At 46.1% G+C, this 15,510-nt stretch overlaps 1 protein-coding gene across 2 annotated transcripts in view; it reads left to right on the plus strand.

The window, feature by feature from the left end:
- The first annotated feature begins 2,210 nt into the window (after window positions 1-2,210).
- Window positions 2,211-15,510, plus strand: part of LOC142564939 (uncharacterized) — an 82,058-nt gene continuing 68,758 nt past the window's right edge. For both annotated transcript variants that reach the window (XM_075676149.1, XM_075676150.1), the window contains exon 1: window positions 2,211-2,335. In XM_075676149.1, coding sequence (XP_075532264.1) covers window positions 2,303-2,335 — 33 coding nt within the window. In that variant the 5' untranslated portion in view covers window positions 2,211-2,302. The remainder of the gene's footprint in view (window positions 2,336-15,510) is intronic.

Raw genomic sequence — 15,510 nt, forward strand, 5'->3', positions numbered from 1 at the left:
ATTACGCGGTTAAGTTATACTGAAGGCCCTACCATTGTGTGGAGTTTCTTGGAGCCCTCCCATAGCCTCATTTGGAGATTTAACAAGGGCCATCCATGCAAGTCGGCCCGACATTGTTTAGTCAAATTCTGAGAATATTCTTTTATTTAAAGCACAAAGGTACAATTGCAAGCGTAAGCGCTGGCATGATTAAAATTTTCGAAATTCCTCGAACCAGTTCGAATTTATTCTAGTTACATTACTTTAAGTAAGGTTTTGTTATTGCGGCATTTTGCGTGACTTTCAGTTTATAACATCTCGGTAGATGCTTTTGATGTTTTTCTTTTGTTGACGTACACACGCACGTCTTCATACTTCTTTACTATGAGCATGACTTGCTGTTTAATTGAAACCACGTCATTACTTGCGTGTTCATTAGAGATCAAAATTTCCCATTTATGTGTGTTAAAGTCATCGCCTGGATTCGTCGCAGAATTAACACCTATATGTGCAATCATATGAAAATCCCTTTCGTCGTCCGCAAGTAGACGATATTTGTACCTCCTCGTTTGTACCAGTAGCAGCTAGTCTCATGAAGTTTCAAGTAGTAAAGGCAAGGCGCAGATGACCAGGACTCAGGAAGAAGAACACAAACGACAGGGCATATTCTTCTTCCTGAGTCCTGGTCTTCTGCGCCTTGCCTTTACTGCTTCAAACATAAACCAACTAGCCTAAGCAAGAGTTTTTCATGAAGTTTCCTACAATATTTACTGGAGGGAATTCTGGCGTTGCGATTGTTCCGCCCCATACGGATGATGGGAACTACAACGATTTGTCTGAGCTTCCTGCTTGTGCAATGAGAGTTCTTGAGGCTCTGTTTATTACGCTTTATCCGACTTCATCGTCCCAAATTTCGGAGAAATCTATACTTTTCTAAGTGCGAAATACTCATTCTGCGACAACAATTGCTAGTATTTGCAGCAGTTCAACCTGTCAAGGTTGCCAATTAAAACGTGCTAAACGTCGCAACGTGCTGGCTTGCCTGTCAGAAGTTCATAAGGCCGCACTATGGCCCCTCGTCGATACATGCGCCTATGGCCTAGTTATTTGAATGTCGCGCTCATGTGCTTAGTAGGGATCCTGAGGTCAAAACATCTGTCAGACAATGTTGGTAACATTTAACCATTTTTTTCAATGTACTTTGTCGTAAATAACGAGGTTATAAAGTCAGGGAGCCGCTTGAACCCAAAAGGACGAAGTTTTGGGAAATCCATGCAATACCCATGATTTCCATGCTGAATGAACCACCCTGCTTGCAGCTCCCGTAGACACATGCGCCGGACATCCGTCTAGTAATTGTATTAAACTCTATGGCTAGTAGGTCGCACATGCTTTGCCTCACTTCGCCCTCCATGATAAACTAATAAGCAAACTTTCACCGTGACGATTATCCGTCCTAGTTATCGTGCTTGCCTGGCTGTTATCGACTTGTTCAGAAAAGCGAAAGGAAAAGGCGCGACCGGCTTTGTAATTTGCGCCAGGCTCCCTTGTTGGCTACCCACACGGGTGTTGATTTAATCCTACCCATTAAGCGCGCCATATTTGAATATACTTTTTCTTTGGCACAAACCACGAGGGGCTGCCGGCAGATGGCCCTAAGTTTCGAAGGTTCAAACGTTTACTGAGGCTATATAGGCGGCGCCATCTGGTAGAGCCTAAGCTGAGCTTGTTGCGTAGACATTGTGCCTCGAGCAGTTTCGGAACTGGAACTACCCACATCATCACACCAAGCTATGCGCTTAGTGTAGCAAGATCCAAAATTAGACGCCTGAGAAAAATACCGTGATTTTGCTGCATAGCTAGAGTGGCCGACAAGTTCACTTCAGTCGCGTTCCCTTTTAGCGCAGAGAAATATTTTTTAACCTTGGCCAACTTTTTCTTGGACTCTCTTTATATGTCGTATTTTTTAGTGTGTTGCTTCGTAAAAAAGTGTGGAAAGATTCTATACAGCTCAAGAATATCTTTATTTTACGATCACACTCCCTAGTTTCTATCGCATGTTTACAGGCCGGTGTTTGAGGTGCATTTAGACGTTTGAATGCATTCGTTTTCTCTTCCTATACTATGCACCAGCTGAAGAACTTGCCTTTGATATTCGGTATTTTTCTATCTGGACGCATGTGTATGGGTATAACTAACGCTTGTTATGCATCTTTAATTTCAGTTTTGCGCGAACGGCGACTTCAGAAGCAAGGCCGATAATTACTTGGGCGATCAAGTATCAGCGTACGGCGTTCTATCTGATTCGTCGAACGTCGTCCTAATGAGCGAATACAACGACTCCGTGGCTTTCAAGGTCAGTATTTAGAAACTTTAGGTCTGTCTTCCTTCTTGTCTTCTGCGCATGCCCTGAAGTATCTGTTTGGCAATTAACGTGCGGCGTTGCAGCAGCTTGGAAATGTTGAGTGCTGGGTTCACTTGTTCCTTAGAAAGTTTGCTCATTAGAAGGAATTCAATGGTAGTCAGAATTACTTTCTTGGGAGTGGCATAGAGAAAATTTGTGTCCTTGCAGTTGTCTTGTTTTGCTTTTGTCTGTTAAAATGTATTTAGCTTCACCCTAAGCATGATAAAGAAATTATATTCGTTGCATTGAGATCTTTCTTTCGTCCCACAGTTTCCGAAGGCTCGCCCTGGCATCCAGGTAGCCCTCGTAGCTTGTGCCACCGTTTTCTGGCATTGCAGTTTTCTTCTCGCCTCCGTTGCTTTATCTTTGCTTCATTCACAACACAATGACATAAACCAGATTAACTGAGCCATTCTAGTTGTGAAACAGAAACAGGTTACGCGAGTGTCTTCAATCTTGTGCGGTTTACCTAATCGGAAGAAAGTCATTGTTTCTTCGCGCGGAACCGAATGCCTTTCATTTGTCTCCAAACTGTGCTTCCGGTTGAGAAGGGTTAGGAGATATGCGGCGGGTTAACCTGGCGTAGGTCGGATGAACGTAAATAATCCAGAGCGCTCTTCGGGTCACTCGGTCTTGATGAATGAAGGATTCTTGGTTTGGTAAATTCCGCAGCTTGCGCCTCCTCGCTAAGGTTGTTTGAGCATTCAGACTTGTGCTGGCGCTGTGATTGCCACTGTTTGTGAACTTTGTTAGCAGCAGGTCTAACTAGAGCTTGTTTCTCTGTGGCTCATCGTCTCTTTCTGTTTTCCGGCCACCCAGACTTCTTTATTTTGATCGATTCCGGGTGTATTTGTTGTACATGGAGTTGGCGTTTATTTTGAGCCTGCCGTGTGTGTGTTTCTTTATTTATTCACGCGGCGCTGTTCTTCAACTAGTATTGCAATTGACTGTACCATGCCATCATCTGAAGACGTATTTGAAAGGATTACTTTCTGTAGCCTCGGCTCAGTCATATATCTTCACTTTGCGGCTGGAGCCTAGTTCTTTGTTTTCCTTTTCGATTTTGCTTTTTCTTCATTCTCCTTTTATTTTGGTTTCATTGCCTTCAATTGTTCGCTTGATTAGGCTTGCTCTGTTTGACCTTTCATTCTCGCAGCACGATCGTGATGATGTATCGACTTCGGCTTTTCCGTGTGTGTTTTTAGTTTGTTTTCTAATTTCGGTTGTTTGGGTGCTCGTAGCTTCACTGGTCACGTGTAATGCTGTCCTAGCTCCATTACCTTTACTTTCTGGTTAATTTTAGTATTCCTTGTAGCGCGGCAGGTCCTCCTTTGCTGCTAGCCGCGTGGCATCCTAACAAGAAATCGTGATGTTTATGGTCGGCGCACAAGTTTCGCAGAGGGTTTCTAGTGGTGGGAGTGTGCTGGGATTTTGGCTGTCAACATCCACGACGTTATCGCGTACCATTTGTTATGGCAACAGCTGCTAGTTCTATGTGGCCCCACGCAGCCCTTGCATGCGTCGCTACAGGTTTCTGTGTTGAGGCCACAGGAGCAGCAGGGCGTTGGCACTTCATGTCAGGGTGTTTGACGCTGCCGCCGAGCCTGTAAACTCGCCTCGCGCCTCGGTACTCGCACCTCATTTCAGGGGCCTGAATTATCGTTGAGAGCAGTACCCGTCGCTTCATCTCAATTTCAACTAGTCAAACTTCGTTCAACTTATTCCGTCTGGCTTACACTGCGCGCAATGCCTTATTTATTATTTTTTGCATGGTTGCAGCGTTTTGTCGGCTACGTGTACCGGAAGCTGGTGTGCTTTCACAAGCGTCTAGGTGGCCCAGTGCTTTAAATCCAATTTTCTCGTGAAAGTTTCGATTACCAATAGTTTGGTTGGTCTTGAGATGTTCTTTGTGCATAGTAAAAATTTAAAGCCCACCATGCGCTGGATGACTCCAACGCTGTCGTCGTCGCCTCTTGAAACAATGGCGTGGACATTCTGGTCAGTTTACAAGTATCTATCGTAAACATTTAAAAAATAAGAATCCAGATTCATTCCACTCATTGAAGGTGGATGACCGGTGACGTGTATATGGGGATGAATATGTTGACAATAAATATGGGGACTGACAATAAGTGATACATACCACAAAAAAATTCATTTTTTCATAATTTTCATGCCTTCATTTATTTGCATACTGAATGTTTTGTTCATTTTTTATACTTTTGCTTGCTTTTTTTGGATTTTCTTTTTTGCCACAAAGGTCACTATAGTGTCATGATTAATGTTATATGCGGCCAGCGGCTCTGTGGCGATACTGGAAATATTCTTGGTAAATATGAGGTCTGTGCATGCCCGATCACGTGTCGTATGTGCCCTAATGTTTTTGTAACACTGACTGCCGAACCTTTCCAAGAGAAACGCCACCAAGCACTTTTCGTCTGGCCGAGACGCCTGTATGTTGAAATCATCCACAATTACGATGGGTGTGGAGCCGGTCGGGGCGATCCAGCTAACGATGGACACGTTTGGCGCGTGCGGCAGGATCTTTGTCCGTATTACGTGCGGGCCGCCGTCGTCGTGCATATTCCCACTTCTGTTCACGACGTGTTCTTCGCAGCCGCGCTGTTCTTCCGTAGTCTCGACCGTACCCGGCCTAGCCATTGTACGGGTGGAAGGGAACTGAGATAAGGTAACCTGATTTGCCTATGAGCCCGTGACGTCAAACCGCCATCCGTACTAAAAAGCATCTATTGTGGTTTTAGTTTTTACAGAGAAGCTGTATAGGGCTAGCCGATTCACCCGTCCACCAGTCGGTCACCTGTAGGCCGTAAATTCCTCCGGCGCAATCACAATAGCAAGGGCTTAAAACAAAATAAAGAAGAGAAAGAGGCACACTATTAGTTGCGCCTGTAGTGACGTCATTGCTGTTTCTCTCTGGTTGCGGAATGGGTAGGCTACACGCGATACGTATTTCTGAGGAGCAGGCAGCTTTCGATGAGCAACGCCGCGAGCAGAATCTGGAACGAGCTTGTCTACGCTGCGCCCATGCTGCTGCACGGGCACAAGAACAGGCTTGTGCAGCCGGGCACAAGCAGCAACTGCGTGCCGAGCATCCGGCAGCCTACCAAGCTGCCGTTTACTGAACTGTCAGGATTACCGCACTAGTAAACATCAGTGTCGCACGTTTCCGCATCGCTGGTTAACCATCTGCACGAACTGTTTGGGCGGTGATTTCTTTAATTACACATTTTTTTTATTACAATACGTTTTGACACTTCTCGCGAATAACGCAGCTTGCGGATACTGGACGATACGCCATTACACAACGCTTTAGCTCTTTTAGCTATAGAGAAACTGCCATATCTTTTGCATACGCAAACAAACCGCCAGAAGCTAGCGCATAATAGCTGCACTGTAAAAATACTTTCTATTTTTTTTTCTTTCTGTCCACTCATTCTGGTATGAAACGTTACCGCGAGGATCTCCTACGTTGCATTGAGCCTCCGGGGCGCGCAATTGGCGCTTGCCTCAGAGTGAAGCTTAGCCGCAGAAAGTACTGAATATTCGTTGGCACGGTGGTGGGAGAAGTGAACAGCGTTCGCGTCTGGTCGCCATGTTCGTACCAGCAGGCACTTCAGTCGACGGCGCGCGTACGAGACCCAAGGGAGGCATGTGACAACTTGCTACAACGCTGGTTGCGTCCCAGTACCAGAGGCGAGATCGCGAAAGAATAACGCTTTCCCAACATTGGCTTGCGCTTACATGATTAGCTGGCACCACGCTTTCGTCAGCGGTCGTCTGCTATGCGAAGGGAGAACGCCAAATCAACCCCACTTTTCTTGGTGACGTAAGACGCTTGCGCGATCTCGGCCCCATGCCTTAGCTTCCATCGCTGCAACCGTACGAACTCCTAGCAAACTCTCATCTTCGAGCCGCAACAACGCGATGTGAGAAAAAGAGTCGCAGTTTTGCCCAAAAGGCGAAGCATCGGTCGCGATAGCATAGTAGTGGACAGCTCTACGAAGTAAGCATAGTAGAATCATCGGGCGTAAAACTCGTAAGCATAAGAATACTAACAAAATCAAAAAGTATGGTGTCGTGTGCGCACGAGCCAATATGTACACATCTCACGCGATGGCCACGGAATCTCGCTTTGAAAGCGCTGCATTGAGGAAACGCGGCAGCATCATCGAGCGAATTGGACTTTGTGCGGCAGCTCTTATCAACGCGAACTACGCCATGCCGTGAAAACTCAGCGCAAGACGGACTCAGTGTGAGCCGCAGATGGCTTTCGACATACAGCGGCCGAGCCAGGCGTGCGCGACCGCCCCGGCCGCCCGGAGTAGAACGCTTGGGTGCGCGAAATTGAGCCGCGAGCGCGGGCTCACGCTAGCATGCTTCCCCTCGCACATTTAGCATAGTGCGTGCGGCGATGATTTGATCGTCCTCGTACTTTATAGCGAATCTCACGGCAGAGGCGACGACACAAATGCGGCTTGAGCGTCCAATGATCACAATCGCGATAGTAAATAATGCGGTATTGGTTAGAAAACAGCGCAGTGAAGTTGTTCTGTTCCAACGAGATACGCGCGATGTATGTTTAATCTTATATTGAGGTACAATCGTACTTCTAAGCAAACTCGATTATCCGACACAGACAGTGCTGCACTGCCAATCGATATTGACCATGTCGTGCCACGCCGTCATTTTCCGCATGAAAACGGCTGCAAAGCTACACTGAACAGTTTCGCTGTATAAATTTTCTAACACCTATAGACGTAATATTTTGCGAGATGACCCGAAGTCATCGGCAAAGATATTGAAGATTTCCCACGACCCAGCTTTCTGCGGTTCTAGAATGCGTATTTCGGCCAGATGTGCCCATTCTGTAAGTGTAATAGAGAATCTGGTGTCTGCTAGACGCATTACTTTCCTCGCATAGGCACGTGTCAGAGAATGCAAAACATGGGTCCGCTCGAATTGACATCAAGTAGCCTGATCACGATGACGAAAGAAAATTTTACGCGTCAGTATTAGAGTTACAAGAAGCAGCAACTCCCCATTTCATGACTTAATACCTTAAAAAACACAAATGCACAATATCGTGGCAATGGAGCAAGCCAAAAACATTTCACATTTTCTTGTGCTTAACAGGATGCACCGTTGCATAACGCAGCAGAGTCAAGTCTGTTCCACCAATTCATATTGGCGTGTTGCATAGGAGGGAAAGAGCGTGTTACTGATCATGCAGCCTTAAGGCATGTCTAAGTTTGGCTTATTAACAGGTGCTTTCGACTAGAGCATCCGAATATAATAAATACGCACAATAGGTCCGTGCAAAACGAGCTGTAGAGATGGTGATCTTTATTTCGGCGATTGTGTCTGTCATGTTGAAAAATACACCAACCTGTAAAAATCAAATAGAAATGTATGAATGAAGCACTGGAGAGGAGTGTAACCAGCTATGAAAGGATAAGGCCGTACTATTGATGTTTTATACCGATAGAGTTTTCTGTGAACAGAGCTCGAAGGCTGGCAATACATTTTTTTATGATATACCTGGAATTCGGGTTTTCAGCCCAAAGAAAAAAGAACTAGCGCGACATTCAGCACTTAGATTTTTTGGCACGGTAGCAGAGAAAGTTCTAGATCAGTGAAGTTAAATGCAAGCTTGACAGGTTAATGTGTTCTGTTCTGTAACAATCCTGCTTATTTTTTTCAATTAGAGTGTAAAATGAATTGGAAATACTAGCGTCCCCAAACTATCTTCTTGATACAAAAGATATACAAAGCATGTGTTGTTATGCAAAGGCGTATAAATTGTGATCACAGAGCGCGGACAAAAAAAAAAAACAATCATGCCTTTTCCTTACCGGCATGGACCCAGGGTGAGAGTGCAGGGGTGACAAATTTTGGCCGCTCAATATTAACATCACGCGCGTGTTAAATGTTCTCATGTAGTGAAGCACAATAAATGCAAGTTTCTTAGCCATGCCTCAATTACCATAATTCACTTTGACTTCAAGTGTGGTCCTTAAGGTCATTGCACCACGTAACTATAAAGAAACTTACCAATAAGCATTGACTAATATTCTAGCTTGTTTCTTTATTGGTGAAATTGGCCCCAAACAAAGTAGTAAGATGTATTTCTACCTTGCTCCTTGACATTTTTCTTGCTCGTCACCATCTTAAACCGCGCCATACATAAAATGGTACAATGTCGGCTACCACCTCGAGCTTGATAGAGTTTCATAATTAGTACAATGTATAGCATGGAACTTACAGACACGAAAATTGACCAGAAACGCGGTACATTACCTGACTAGCCTAATAATTGCAATCTGTATAGGAGGTGCATGAAATATACAGGGTTATCCAATCATCATACACCAAAATTTAAAAAAAGTATGCAAATGTCACGTATCTGTACAGCGCCAAGGTAAATTTATTTGCCATGGCGCTGTACACACAGTGTGATAATTTTTGGTATTCCGGCTAATTAAATAGTTAGTGTCGATCAATGAACTTCTCACATATTAGAATTAGATAAAAAGTATCAGTGAGAAAATTGTAGTGCAGCACCAAACACTCCCGGTACTGCTTTGTGTTTCTCAATAGGTGCTACATAAACGTTTACTTTATTTCCGATTGGGCTGCTGAGCACGAGGTCGCGGGATCGAATCCCGGCCACGGCGGCCGCATTTCGACGGGGGCGAAATGCGAAAACACCCGTGTGCTTAGATTTAGGTGCACGTTAAAGAACCCCAGGTGGTCCAAATTTCCGGAGTCCTCCACTACGGCGTGCCTCATAATCAGAAAGTGGTTTTGGCACGTAAAACCCCAAATATTATTATTTTATTTCCGAGCGTCAAAGAAGCTTGCGAATACACGCAAAATTCCCGTGCCACTGGCCGCTCAAGGCATTCTGTGTGCAGTCTATACGCGCGCTTCGGAAAAAAATTACTGTGGTATGTACCACACATTCAACAACGGAAAACTGTATCGGGAGTTTTTCATGTAGCTGTACAAATTTCCTATTGATAATTTTCATCTAGTTATATCATTTGAGAAATTGAATAATTAATTAAGACTAATTATGTAATTAGGCAGAATGCAAAGAACAATCTGAGTATCTTCAAGTGACAGGAAACAACATTGCCTTGGTTCAGTTTAGTGACGAAGCATTTGTGTATCTTTGAATCTTGCTGCATAATTGATGGGACACCTTATTGATAGTGAACATGAATAGGCAAACAAAGCCCCACAAAACTAACAAGTAAATTAGAAAGAGCATACCAGCAACAGCAATAAAACAAGATGTGTTGTTTATAACCGGACACAAAAGAAAAGTGTTTGCGCCATGTTTAAAAGCAGAAAGAAAAACTAGAATTATAACGTGTGATAACTATTGAAACAAGGCGGGGATGCTCGCCAGTCTGGTAGTCCAGGTGCTTTTCTTGGCCTGATAGGACGTAGTGCCTGTCGAAGATGCTGCTTCTCCTTGTGACTTAGCGAAAAGGTGGCGTGCTGACACAGGTGCTGGCGTTCTAGTTAACTGAACTAAATTTTCATTACATCTAGAATCGTGCACGTTTGGGCTGGTTGGATTACCATCTTGAACAGAAATAGCAAATAAAAAAAGACGTGAGAAACAGACGTGTGCGCTGACTATTAATAACCCCCTTGATAGCTGATCCCACTTGCCTGCCGTAAATTCGATAGCATAAAATTGAACTCTTCATTTGCACTGTCGAACGTGGTGACTAAAATGGCCTGATGAAACCGACTTACTTGAGCTTGCGTGCTCTGCATCTTGTTCTTCGGAATATATCATTTGTGGACTACGCGAATTTATCATCATCGTCGTCGTCATCATCATCATCATCATCATCATCATCATCAGCCTGGCTACGCCCACAGTAGGGCAAAGACCTCGCCCATGCTTCTCCAACTACCCCGGAGATGTGCAGATTGTGGCCATGTTGTGTCTGCGAACTTCTTAATCTCATCCCCCCCCCTAATTTTCGGCCGCCCCTTGCTAACTTTACCTTCTCTTGGAATCTAGTCCGTAACCCTTAATGGCCATCGGTTATTTTCCCGTCCCTATTACATGCCTTGACAATGCACATTTTATATTCTTGATTTCAAGTAAGATGTCATTAACTCGCGTTTGTTCCCTCACCCAACCCGCTCTTTTCTTACCCCTTAACGTTACACCCATCATTCTTCTTTCCATAGCTCTTTGCCTAGTCCTCAATTGAAGTATAACCCTTTTCGTAAGCCTCCAGGTTTCTCCCCTGTTGGTGAGTACTGGTAAGACACAGCTGTTATGCACTTTTCTCTTGAGGGGTGACGACAACCTGCTGCAAACATCGCTGCATCCGATGGATTGATAAAACAATCCACATAGCCACGGTAGCACAACCTTTGTTTAGTAAAGCCTTCTAGCATATTGTCGCCAAAATATACGATTTGGAAAGGAGCACCACCATAGATTATAAGCGATAGCGAGTGGTAGTATCCATTGGTTATTTCATCGGCGTTGTACATCTTGCTTGTTCGTTTGTTCTTTCAGTACGTTGTACAGCATATATATATTAGACGTTTTCCGATAGTGAATTTTCGAGTCGAGTCAAACACGAATGTCTAAGAACAACGAACTTCGAATGCCGCATTGAGCGTGTTCTTATTTGTGAACAAATTAAAATTTATTGCTTGTGTTGGGAATGTGTCCAAAAACGAGGTCGAATTACGTTTGTTTAAGCATTTTTGTAGTGACAATAGAAACTGAAAGCCAACTAGATTGAGGAGTGTGTAAATGAGAAATAACGTTTTCAACTTTTCTGATGTACAATACTGATGGCAGTAATAGAAAAGGGAACACGTCAGAACATATACGTACATTGTATTCGTTGAAAAAGTGTCATCCTACAATGCTCAAAAGTGTTCTCAAAGGATGCCAGCTTGACTCTTTTTACGAAACGTATTTTTTTGTTCAATCCAAGACAATATATGTCTAATAGGCAGGCTACAAATGAGACATTCTAGGTGAGTGACTAAAAAAATTACAGGTCGTTGAAAAGTATTTAGGTGTTAGCGGTGATGCTGGTTAGGCGTTTTCGCTTCCGATCTCGAGCACTAAAGGCACTTTCCGCACGCGGTGTGGTCCACCGTGAGGCTACTGAGCGTAGCCTTTACGGTGCGTCCAGCTTGCCTCGTTCTTTTGGAAACCAAATGCGTTCCACGTCTCTTGAGATCCCCTAGCCCTCCCCGTGCGTGCCATGCAGGTGCCTTCAATAGGGGACACACTACGACTTCTAAGATATTTTGGGCACAGTCAGTGTATTTGGAGGCCCGTGGTGCGCGGAGGGCAACAGCATTGTGGTGGTACTGCAGAGAAGTGTCACCAAACCTTCTTCTCTCATTGGCACATACGTACACAGCGTCGCTTGAGCTTGCACTGGAAGAGTAGAAGCACTTACTGGCGCACGCCTAAAGCCTCGTCTGCGGACGCTGACGCCAATGAGGCCGATAGAACATTGAGGAACTAGATAAAATAAAGTGAACGAATTGAAGTTATTGAGCTCAGGTTACTCGTCCTGTGTGTTCCACAAAAGACTGGCGTATACCTAACAGCGGCATCTCTCTGGCGACAGATCTATTCGAAATACATAGTCTTAGCTTGCGTCAATATCAGTTCTTGACTCTCCTTACTCGAGCGATTCTTATGTTCCTTATATTTGAGGACCAACTAATATTTGACAATTTGGAATAGCCAAGTTTTTAATGAAAAGGGAATCTACTATTCGAATATTTCGAATGTTTGAAATTTCGAATACTCGCACGCCCTTTTTGTCTCGCCTGTAATAAATTTTCTCATTTAAAATTTAGCAGCTTTCATTAGCTACACTTTGATTTCTTTCAATTGTTCCAAGTTGGCATAGTGGAGTTTACTTTATGGAGAACTATGCGGTATTATCTTGGTCGTTATTCACCGGAAGCTGCGGTAGCATTACACAGGAAAACCTATGCGATCGCAATATGTCGTACGACAGAAGCGTCCGCGGTGCGCCCAGAACAGTGAACTTACAACGAATAAAACTTCATCGCTCGCAGTTCAAGACCGGCGTAAGGGAGCTAGGCCTTCGTCAGCATACTGCGTGGCTCTTCTACAACGTGCACCGGCAGGACTTCAAAAAACAGTGCCCAGAGCCTCCGTACACTGTCATCAGACTGTTTTGTGTGGCGTTGAAAGGTCCAAACGATGAAAGGTGCCACTGACAGAAGAGCGTCTTCGTTAAGTAGACATGGCCGTCACCTTATTCCATGTACTAAGAAAATTAAAAAAAGAGGAATAAATTAGTGACACATCGTTCAAATGCTGCAGTCTCTGTGTTTTCAGTGACCACCTTCAGTGTGTGTACTGCCCCGTTTACTGTTTGCCAAGAAGCTAGCACGTTTTTTTTTTGCGTTTAGTGTTCCGTGCCCTCTCAAGCAAACAAGGTAGGGGCAGGAATTTACAGTGGTTTATTACATGGGGCCCTATAATGTAAAACTGTTCCAATATGTTTTTATTCCGATCGCCTGACGTCAACTATGCGTAACCGCCGACGCAAGCAGCGGGCGGGGACCAGCAGGTTGTCTGAACAGACCAAACAAACCCTCTCCTCAATCATAGAAGGTCCCTTTTGTTTGCTTGAAAAACGAACAGCATTGCCTACACTGAGCGGCTTGTCTTATCTAATTGGCTGACAAGAGACGAGGAGCACACTGAAGTGGAGAGGGATTGGATGGGGCCGAGCCCTGTAGAAGAAGAAACTTTAGTAAAGAATAGTCCGGCAGTTCTTGATGTGGTGGCCTCAGGTGACGGCTCGAAGTTCTTGGACTCGAGCGGCATCTTTGGCTTGCCGGACGGCCCAGACCTGGTCTGCCAGCTCTGAACTTCTGATAGCCGCCTCCCAGCGGCGGCGACGCCTACGGAGAAGGTCCCCGGCGGCTCCCGCATCCGGGGCGGCGTCGGGAAGAACGGAGCTCGAGCCTTCTCCTACTCTGGCAACAGCCGCGATTCTGGACGCGTCGCCAACGGAGCTGCTTTGATTACCGTTGTTGCCGGCAGACTCCCAGAGCATGTGTCGCAGCGTTGCTCTGTGTCCGCATGTTTTACACGTGTCTGTTGGATACAAACTCGGATAGCAGTGGTGTAAGATAGCGGGGCTAGGGTAGGTGTGTGTCTGGAGCAAGCGTAATGTTACGGCCTCGTTCCTGTTCAATTTATCGTGCGGTGGCGGGAATGTGCGTCTTTCGAGTCTGTAGTGTTGGGTGAGGTCTCTGAACGTGGTTAGGCGATCGCCCCACGCCCAGTGTGTTTCTTGTTGCTGTGTTTCTGTTGTAGTGTCCCGATCCAGCAGATCCGATGCCCCGCTTTCGGGGGCGGAGGCGGCCTCGTAATCAGCGGCGGCTCGGCGTGTGAGCTCGAGCCGTGGCGTGGGCCGCCTCGTTTCCCGCGAGCGGAACATCGGTGTGTGCCGGGGTCCAGAGGAGAAAGACCGTAGAATTTTGGGGTTGCGAGGGCGAGTAGCCGTCGTATGAAATTTGGAGTATGCGGGCCGCTTCCCGCGAGACACGACCACGCGCGAAGCCGCGGATTGCCGCCTGCCAGTCGCTGATCACGATCGCAGCGTTCGGCACCGCGACGAGTGCTAGGGCTATCGCGGCTTCTTCGGCCGCCTCCGTGTGTCCCGTGGTCACCGTGGCGCTCGCGAGGCACCCACCCGAGCGGTCTACAACCGCTATCGCGTGCGCGCTTCTCCCTCCTCCATATCGCGCCGCGTCTACGTACACCGCCTCGTTGCTGTTACCAAACTTCTTCTGAAGGTCGCTTGCTCGTTTGTTGCGCCTCCCGGCGTGGTGCGTCGGGTGCATGTTTTTGGGAAGCGGCGGGATGATCAGGCGGTCGCGAACAGAGGCGGGAACCGCCGTCTTTTCTCCATGCTTAGTGTGGTACGCGATGCTGAGCGACTCGAGGATGCATCGACCTGCCTTTGTCCTCGATAATCGTTCGTATTGCGCAATGTTGTGCGCCTCGATTAACTCGTTGAGGGAGTTGTGAACTCCGAGCTCTAGAAACTTGTCGGTGCTCGCGTTGAGTGGAACGCCTACCGCCCTCTTGAAAGCCTTTCGGATCATGCATTCGACTTTGTTTTTTTCGGACCCGATCCACCTCAGGTAGGGGGCAACATACGTTATGCGGCTTATCGCGTACGCCTGCACGAGACGGATCGCGCACTCTTCACGCATACCATTGCGTCTATTCGTGATGCGACGCAAGAGTCGGATCGTGTAATCTACCGAACGACGAAGTATTCGCACCGTCTCTCCGTTATGGCCGTTTGCCTGCAAGTGTAACCCTAGGATTCTAATTTTCTCTACGTGCGGTACGGGAGTACCATCTGCCAATGTAATGCGTATTTTAGAATATTGCCGTTCCTCTTCGCGCAGGATTTTACGACCTCTCCTGCCTGCAGCGTTCGCTCGACGTGACCGTCACATCCTCCTCCGGGAACCCAGATGGTGATGTCATCCGCGTAGAGACTGTGATGTAATCCTTCTATTTCTGTTAATTTCTCGAGTAGACCGAGTAGAACTAAATTAAATAGTAATGGTGATATGACGGACCCTTGCGGCGTGCCGCACGGACCCGTCTCAAATTCCGGTGATTCCTCGTCGCCGACGACGACGCATGCGCGCCTACCTGTGAGGAAATCTCTAACGTAATTATACATTCTTTGGCCTAGTCCTAATGTTCTAATTGTTTTTAAGATCGCTTCGTGCTTAACATTGTCAAACGCCTTTTTAATATCTAAGCCTAGAATTGCCTTAGTGGAGCTCGTAGTGTCGTAAACGATCTGGTGTTTAAGCTGAAGCAATACGTCCTGTGCTGAGAGGTTGCGGCGGAAACCTAGCATGGTGTGCGGGAACGCGTCATGATCTTCGAGAAAGTCGTTCACGCGGGTGAGAACTGCGTGTTCCATGACTTTGCCGACGCAAGACGTAAGCGAAATCGGTCTTAGATTATCGAGCGTAACTTGCTTGCCAGGTTTAGGAATCATGATAACGCGGGCCCGTTT

The sequence above is a fragment of the Dermacentor variabilis genome, chromosome 11, assembly GCF_050947875.1.
Source record: "Dermacentor variabilis isolate Ectoservices chromosome 11, ASM5094787v1, whole genome shotgun sequence".
NCBI lineage: Eukaryota > Metazoa > Arthropoda > Arachnida > Ixodida > Ixodidae > Dermacentor > Dermacentor variabilis.